At 34.7% G+C, this 9,738-nt stretch overlaps 1 protein-coding gene across 1 annotated transcript; it reads right to left on the minus strand.

Moving 5' to 3' along the window:
* Positions 1-4,414: 4,414 nt before the first annotated feature.
* LOC106462702 (transcription factor Sox-14-like) lies at positions 4,415-7,861 on the minus strand. The gene has a single exon (XM_022390023.1). The coding sequence runs from the start codon at positions 7,674-7,676 to the stop codon at positions 6,861-6,863; it is 816 nt and encodes a 271-aa protein (XP_022245731.1). The 5' UTR covers positions 7,677-7,861; the 3' UTR covers positions 4,415-6,860.
* Between the last annotated feature and the right edge of the window lie 1,877 nt (positions 7,862-9,738).

A 9,738-nucleotide genomic window follows, 5' to 3' on the forward strand; every position in this document is an offset into this window, starting at 1 on the left:
TTCGAAATATATAGTATCCCCCTCCTTTCCTCCCCCCAGTGCAACAGTTTGTCGTACCTGCAAATTTAAACATGCCACTTTTTGGATGTCACAGTTGAAAAAAAAAAACGTAAAACATTTCTACAACTTTTTTTTTTCGACTTATATTTGCTTGAATGGTTTTTATTCAATGTTCAAGTATTATTTATTTCCTCTTGTTGTTGGTGGAGCAAATAAGATCGACATCCTAAGTAGGAATGAGCTTTTCTCACATTTATTACTCCAACAAGATGGTAAATCAGTCAAATCTAAATTCAGCACTTTTTGGAGTGTTAGGGCTGCTGAAAGTTTGGGCATTAAAGATACTGCTTAATTCTATATTGGGAATTACATATATATGTAAGCCACTAAACTTGCGAGAATAGTGTTTCTTTCTTTGGTAATAAGCATCTTTGTGTGTGTGTGTGTGTGTGCCATTGTTCCCTAACTTTATTCTGTAGTTCTGATTTGCATGTTATTTGAATGAAATGTATTATTAAACATTTATAAACAGATCGAATGATTTCACTTTGCAGAAATGGATAAACAATAATGATATATTATCTTTAACACGTTATTTAAAGTGAATATTTATAAATATACTTTTATTGTATTTTATTATATAAACTATAGTAAACCTTGTCACATAATAGAAACGTTACTGTTGCCTCGGCCGTGCATACCACCTGCATCAAACCGAGATATGTGAGAGGAATGTTGTAAATCGTGCCGCTCGAGACAAAGACTACAGAGGTGTCATCATGTGACAAGAACATTTCTTCTGTAGTAAGTCATGTCATATGAGATAACTGATAACACAACTGCTGCATTGAACAATAACAGGAACGGAACGTTGTGTGTGTGAACCGTACCAAGTGGGAGGGATGATCCTACTATCATGAACCGTTCCAGGTAAGGCAGACGTTCCTGCTCTTATAAACCATAGCAGTTTAGATGGACGCTCTTTCTATTATGTACCAGGTTAAAGAGATGTCCCTATTATAATGAACCGTTCCAGGTGAGACGAACATTCATTGATTCATACTAAAAATGAACCGTACCAAGTTAAAGGAACTTTCCTACTATTATGAACTTTACCAGGTTAGAGGTACGTTTCTACAATCATGAACTGTACTAAGTTAAAGGAACATTCTTACTATGATAAAATATACTCATGCCAAGTTAGAGGGATGTTCCTACAATCATGAACTTTACCAAGTGAGAGGGACGTTCCTGCAATCATGAACTGTATCAGGTTAGAGGGACGTTCCTACAATCATGAACTGTATCAGGTTAGAGGGAAGATATTCACGATAGTGACTACTGCCATGTAAAATAAAATGTTTATTATCGTGTACGAATGAACACCAGTAAGAGATGGATATTTCCATAAAGATTTGATGCACTCATGTTCTTAGTTAACTAATGTTAAAGCGTCTCTCCTATCCTGTGTGAGGACTTCCGAATTAAATAAACAAGTTTGAACTGAAATCTTTAATGTGTTCTTAATGAAAATGATCCAAACGCAACCATACAAAGAAATCACCGTGAATTTAAGATATGCATTAGAAATGCATATTTAAGTAACTTATAGTAAAGAAAATTATTTGCTCATTTGTTTACGGGCTGAGTGTAGCATAGCGGTCAGCGTCTCTGAACTGTCCGAAAGTCCAGTGACCACATCCTGTTTCTGCGAGATCGCGATCCGCGTTTTGAGGGACTTGGGTACGTTATAAGTTTGAAGGATAAATCCCACTATTTGATTAGAGTAGCCCAAGAGTTGGCGGTGGGTGCTGTTGATTATCTACCTTCGATCTATGCTATCAGATCAATATTAGGTCCGGCTAGCGCAGATAATACTTGTTTAGCTTTGTGTGAATATCAGAAAGAAGCAATAATTTGTTTACTTTCATGGAACTGATATCGCAGAAGAAGAAGAAGCAAACAGACATATTAATGTTTTCCAGAAGTTATACGTTAAGCTTTTCTGTAGTACTAGTACACCACTGGAAACACCTCGTGCCATATTGCGACGTGTCTCTCCTCCGTGAATGATGGAGTTGAGCAAGCCTATTCAAACTTCAATGACTCACACCCGAAAGGTAGGAGCGATACTAAACCGTAAAGTTGGAAATATTAGTTAAGCTCAAGTATGAATCATCGGAGCTTGTGTAATGTTTAAAATCTATAGATGACTAAAATATAACGTTTCATATTTACACAATTAAAGGTCTTTATTAAAGTTTCTATTTAAAAACACTACATGTTTCGACGCCTTCACGAATTATTTGTTAGACATTTGTTTTCAATATTTATACTTTTTTTGCAATTCATGTGGTATTATGTTTCTGTGTTATTTACAAAACTTACTGGCTAACCTTTACAATATTTTATGCCAGATATATCAGTAACTTGCTGACTCTTCACCTCAGTTTAATATTTTATTGTAGAAACATTAAAATAGAAAATTCACCCATAGCAGAAGACATCCATAGAACACAACATCCAATTTTATGGGACAAAACTCCAATTGTACTCAACCTCACAATATAATAGCTTTCAATATCCAATAATTGAAATTCAAAAAGAAAAAGAAGTATTAACCGAAATGAAGGGTCAGCAAGTCATTGTACTGATATATGGCGTGACCTATTGTAAATACTGGCCAGTGAGTTATGTAAGTAACATAATAATAATAATAATACCACACGACTAACAAAAAGTATAAATATTGAAAACAAATGTCTTATAAATGTCTCGTTAAAAAAAGGGGCGTAGAAGTGGGTTGAAACATTTAACATGTAAATTGTTTTTAAGTGGCAGCTGTTGATTGCTTTAATAAACACCTTTCAGTTATGTAAATATGAAACGTTCTATTCTAACTATTTACAGATATTAGTTAAGTTGGTTTGCCCTGAGGTTTAGACGTAAAATAAGCGTCGGTATGTAATTTTCAGTAGAAATGATAGAATCCTCAATGATTTACTATCGCCATTGTCTAGTTATAAACTACAGGCCTTCCAGTGGTTCTACTTTTCCCACTTTTTTCATTTCCGAAGTGTGACCTGCTAATTTGCAGTTAGCCGACCCAATGATCTATGGCATTAAGCGAAAGGCCTCGTCGGCAGTCGAGTGCAGCGCCAAAGGTGTGCGGCCGCGATTTATTTATGTTCTTCTACTGGACAACCTGTGGTATAGGGCCAGTAAAAAGAAAAAAAAAGGTTTCTAAAAAATATTATTTCATTGTTCGAATTAACCTGTCTTATGGATTCTTATCATTCAAACACTTCTTGTACTGATATATAATAAGAAATTGTACTTCATATGTATCATTAATATGTAAATAGAATGGAGTGGAGATCTTAACTTGTACTTCGTTATTGTTTGCTTTTAAACACAAAACAACCAGGAAGAAGTATTATTATTAAATGTATCTTCATATTAATTTGATATCACGTAAGTAAATACTAATATCAGACCAATTTTCAAAATCTTGACTTGTTCAACAAATGCTGATTTGAGAGTACTTCACCTTTGACCTGATCAGCTGTTCTGTCAACAGCGTGACTGATGACAAAAAGTCCATGGATCGACTGTTCTGTCAACAACGTGACTGATCACAAAAAGTCCATTTTGTGAAATAATGGAGTTAAGAAGTATCTGATTGCATACTGAGAAGCCTTGACGTTGACTGCATATTGTTATTTTATCTTATTCACCCTTCTAAACTGGTAAAACAAAGCACTGTTTTTAGCCTACTTTTTATTCAAATTATGCTGTGAGGCCCGAAACTGATATAGAACTTGTTATATATTTACTACAAGTATGAACTTATAGTGATTTTTTTTAAATTGATAATACACTGAATATATTACAAAAATATGGAGAACAAAAAACATTTGTACGTTTCACAAATATTTCATTCATTACAATCATGGTTTCGCCAGTAAATGTTTTATCAAGTACAGCAACCTGACGAAACCACAGTCGCAGTAAATGAAATATTTTTGAAACGTACAGTTGTCTTTGTTTTTCTCAACTTTGTAACTATGAGGTTTAAGCAAGTATTAATTATATTGAGGGCATAGTTAAAAGTTTATTGAAATGTAATATTTTGGTCGTAGTTTTCTATTAAATAAAGAAAAATATGCAAATGAATGGATAAAAATAATAATTTGCGAATTAATTTAAAATGAATAATTTTACTTTTAACACAAATGGGAAAGCTGTTAAATGGTTATGATTAAAACATTATTTTCAATATTTACACAATGAAATATAACTCTTTTATGTAAGTACTTTAATTTACATGAAACAAAACTCTTGCATGTATGCTAAAACTCAATAACCACCAAGTATTTTGTCTAACTTTGGTTTTATTTTTGTGTCACGGAAAATCAGAAAAACAAAAACAAAACATTACATTATTTTTCATACATCGAAGTCTATATATATATATAATCTAACAGGTGCTGTTTCACGTTTGAAACTTATATACATATACACAGTGATTAGAGCTGTTATATATCTACAGAAGTTAATAATTTCTATAGATACTTGTTACCAGTTTATCTATCTAAATACAGTTTGGAACCATGAAGATCGTTTTGTTCTGTTTAAATACATAGAACGACTAAATCATGCTTAAATGCCATTTCTCATGTCAATTAATGTCTGAAAATGCGTACAGTGCAGGATTTGAGAATGTAAACTAGTCCTAATTTCTGCCTGTTATATTTGTCTTCTCTACCCTTAACCAGAGTGAATTGCAAGAACACATCAAAGGTGAATGAGTGTTGTTGTAAAATATTAATTAGCGAACTGTATTAAATAGTTGATTTTGCAAATACACACACACACACACACATATATTTATATATATATGTACATAAGCAGTATGAGAGCAGATATGATGTCCACTTCTTATTTAACTCAAAGCGAATGTGCACAATGTATTTTGAGTGAAATGTGATATTTCAGACATCATATTATATGTAGTTACAACTACGTTCATATAACAAGTCGTCACTGAATGTAACACCCACAGTCCTACATATCAAATAGAAAAGGATGAACAATCCTGTAAATTAAATAAATTTTACCAATCAGTTGGAGCATTTAGCAATTCACTCGCGGACCGGATTGTTCATTAACAATTTATAATTCAATATTCTGCAATTCCATTCGAACGCCTTTACGTCTTATACCTGAAAAGTTTGTTTGGTTGTAATTAAGCACAAAGCTACACAATGGGCTATCTGTGCTCTGCCCACCACGGGTATCGAAACCCGGATTCTAGCGTTGTAAGTTCGCAGACATGCCGCTGTGCTACTGGGGGCTACCTGAAAAGCTCTGTCTTGAATCTTTACTGGTTATCATGATACTTTCTCATCTGATTCTTTATTGGTTGTCATTATAAGCTCTCCACTAGATATGTGCTGGTTATCATGGTAAGGTCTCCTTTGGAACTTTGTTGGGTATCAAGTTAAGCTCTAAAACGAATCTTTATTGGTTATCATGGTAAGCTCCATCTTGAATCTTCACTAGTTATTATAGTTTGTTCTCTTCGGAATATCTGTTGGTTATCATGGTAAACTTTGCTTTGGAACTTTGTTGGTTACCATAGTAAGTTCTTTCCTGAGTCTTTATTGGTTGTAATAGTAAGTTCTTTCTTGAATCTTAGCTAGTTATTGTTAAAACAGTTCCTTTGAAGAATCGTTCGTTATCATCTTAAGCTATGTCCTGAATCTTTACTGGCTATAATGGTAAGCTTTCTCACGATTGTTTATTGATTATCATAGTAAAATCTTCCCCATTATTTCTGGTTACAGTGGTAAGCTTTCTCCTGATTGTACATTGGTGATCGTAATATATTGTTCCCTGAATCTTTACTGGCTATGGTGGTAAGCTTTCTCCTGATTGTTCATTGATGATCGTAATACGCTTTTCCCTGAATCTTCACTAATTATCATAAGAAGGTTTTGTCTTGAACAAATACTGATTCTCATCATAAGCCGTTCTAAAAGTTCTAATTAGCAGTTAGAATACTCCAGTAACAATGTGCCCATGTTTTACTCTGCAATTTCTAGAATGTTTTTAAAACTGAAGTAAAAAGCTAGCAGTCTTACAATTTTTGTAAGAAAGAACTTTAAGTACTTAACTCCTTAAAAAATAATATTTTTGAGTTTAATGAATAGTTATGGCAATATGTTATCATTCAACTTCCGTTCTCAAAAACCATAAGTAAGAGACATAATATTTTTCCCACCGTCAAATTGACTAATATTGAAATAACTGAAAACTGACAAATATTAACCTATTATCTACTAAAAATTTATAACAAGTACTATAATAAAGCAACTTATATACACACAAATACATATACATATTTTCATATCCTTACGTGTGAACTTAGATCAAAGGAAAAAAAAACTGCAGGAAAATAAACATTTCTAACAGTCGTTGTGATTCCATGTTAAAACTTATATCGACATTTGTATAGAGCTTTTCATACTAATATTTATAACCACCGGTACAAATAACTAGCTACCCTACCTATGTAAGAAAGATGGATGTTGCCTTTTTGGCGGGAACTATACTTTATAGAGCGAAGAACTGCCATACGTTACTCATACACGTGGTCGATATCTAACGCGCTGTTATTCCCGCCACATTTATTGGGCGTGAGGATGAGGAGTGTTGTTTAGCGATCGTTGACTAGGAACAGTTGACCCTCTTGTGACGTCAAGTTTATTATTAACAAAGAAAACCTGCGTAGTTCCTATCAACATGTATACACTGAAAGACAAGACATGTTTCACACATTACGAATTGTCTAATAGTTAAACTACTCCATTGAATAATCCTGGTGCACTAGTATGTCGAGAAAATCGTTCTTCGGGTTTCACCAACAGGTATGTAAAAGGTGAGCGTAAATCTTGTGTTTGCTGGGTCATTGTTGTAGAGCCTAGGCTAGAGAAATAAGTAGGTCCATAGTTGTACGGCACCAAACCGTAGGGGGAGCAAGTAGAGTGTGAATGCGACAGTGATGACAAGAAGTTACTGGCTGCTGTGCTGTAGAACGATGACAATGGTGGTGCTGAGTTCAAATGTAACTCTCCTGGATTGAGATTTGTGGATGAACTTGAGAGGTTGGTGGAGGATCCCGCTGCTGCTGACCGGAGTTTGGCCATGCTACTGGTGTCGCCAGTGCTGTAAATGCTGCTAAATCCTGTCCTTAAGGAACTCGGAGATAAGGGAATTCCAAAAGAGAAGGTACGAGCCGTCAGGGCTTTCTCACTATCTAGCACTGAAAGACTGGGAGGGGGGAGTTTAGGGAAAGTGTCAAAGGGCAAACATTGTCCAACAGGAAGGAAACCAGAGTCTCTTTTTAATACTGGTTTGGGTTTCCGGCGAGGTCTGTACTTATAGTCAGGGTGTTCTTTCATGTGTAAGGCTCGTAGCCGCTTGGCCTCGTCTATGAAAGGCCTTTTTTCGGCTTCAGACAATTGCTTCCATTCAGCACCTAGTCTTTTACTAATTTCAGAATTGTGCATTTTTGGGTTCTCTTGGGCCATCTTCCTCCGTTGACCTCTAGACCAAACCATGAAAGCATTCATAGGGCGTTTTACATGATGGTCGCTACGGATTTTGGACATCTTCTAGGTGTGAAACTTAAATATTAGTCTTAAAGAATATTTAAAATTTTAGTTTTATCAATAATATATATATTTATATTGGATGTTCGCCCGTTTTACAGCTCAAACCCGCAAAGATCTTCTCACAACGTTGAACATAAATTCCCAAACCACCACTCTTTACCCCACCACCCGTTGAAATAACCACCCGTACAACTACTCATGCATATATCGTCTCTAAACCATTGTCCTAGGGTTCGCCATTTGACAACGTTATGCCAATCACAGCTTTGCGCGAAGCTTGTACCGCCTATCTTTTAATAGTCCATTCCAGGCTGGTTACGTAGCCTCTCATCTAGACACTCATTGGTTGTGATTTCTCTATGCCCAGTTGCAGGCGCCATCTATGAATGGATAGTTTATTGTGTTTATTAAGAAATTAACCCCAGGACGTAAAACTTTATCATTAATTAAGTAAGTGACCCCCCTATTTTTTGAAAGCTTTGATAAAATATGTATGTAAATTGATTAAATGATTATGCCATTTATAAAGAAGGAACAAATGGGTTTTAATCTTATTTAATTCGTGTAAGTTTTATTTAAGGATGTTGTAACATGCGTCAAGTTTTATAACTTTAATCATATTTACACGCGCTTGTTGTTAATGGTGAAAACGCCGTTGGTTATAGTGAAGTCGATTTTATCAATTGTGAGTCAGACCTTAAGGAGTTATTAATTTTTTAATTTTTTTTAGCGCAAAGCTACATAATGGGTTATCTGTACTTTGCCCACCGCGGATATCGAGCCCCAATTTGCGTTATTAGCCATCAAGCTTACCAGTGAGACATCAAGGGATTAGGCGAATTGCATATTGAAACAATGTAAGACAGGTACCCCCAATTGCACTACCGAGAGTCTGAAGGCTTATAACGCCAAAAATCGGGTTTCAATACTCGTCGTGAGCACCGCACAGATAGCCAGCCCGTTGTGTAGTTCTTTGCTTACCTACAAACAAACAAACAAAACAAAATAAGACAGGTATAATGAAGAAAACATATAGGTCATGGATAAACAACTTATCCATTTTGATACAACATAAGACAGACGGGGAGAAATGGAAAAATACAAATCACGAATAATTAGATAATCAATTTTTGCGTTATTCTCAATATGAATACTACTTATGTTATTGAATAGTTACAAAAGTAACTGATGCATAAGTATTCATGTCGTAAACTCACTAATGGCAAATTAAACGAGTAACGAAATAAAACTAAAGAAAAAGTTTCAACTGTTTTGGTCTTGATAGGATAAAATATTATAACTCTAATAGTGAAATAACACGAAGAAATATAAAAACATTTTGTTTCATCTAAACGATTTTATCCCCCTTGCATTCCCCTTGAGTAAGTTCTCGAAGAAAAAGAAAATGTCGTTATTTGTGTTATTATCAAAATAGAGTTATAGATTAGGGTGAATGGAAATATATTAATTATTTGATAGAATAAGCAATAATTAAAAACTTAAAATATAATTTAAGAAGCGATTTAACGAAAAGCAGAGAAATAGCTTTCAAATTCCCTTCATTTATTTGAAAGGCATATGTTTTAGAACCTTCGTCGTTATTTTGAGCTCAAGCAAATAGTAAAGCCACATTCTTTACACATACGTTTTAGAACCTTCGTCGTTATGTTTAGCTCTAGTAAGTAGAAAAGCCACAATCTTTACACATACGTTTTAGAACCTTCGTCGCTATGTTGAGCTCAAACAAGTAGTGAAGCCATGTTCTTTTCACATACGTTTTAGAACCTTCGTCGCTATATTGAGCTCAAGTAAGTAGTGCAGCCACATTCTTTACACATATGTTTTAGAACCTTCGTCTTTAGGTTGAGATTAAGTAAGTAGTGAAGCTACGTTCTTTTCACATACGTGTTAGAACCTTCGTCGTTATGTTTAGCTCAAGTAAGTAGTAAGGCCACGTTCTGTACACATACGTTTTAGAACCTTCGTCGTTATGTTTAGCTCAAGTAAGTAGTAAGGCCACGATCTGTACACATACGTTTTAGAACCTTCGTCGTTATGT

The sequence above is a fragment of the Limulus polyphemus genome, unplaced genomic scaffold (genome assembly GCF_000517525.1).
Source record: "Limulus polyphemus unplaced genomic scaffold, Limulus_polyphemus-2.1.2 Scaffold1229, whole genome shotgun sequence".
Taxonomy (NCBI): domain Eukaryota; kingdom Metazoa; phylum Arthropoda; class Merostomata; order Xiphosura; family Limulidae; genus Limulus; species Limulus polyphemus.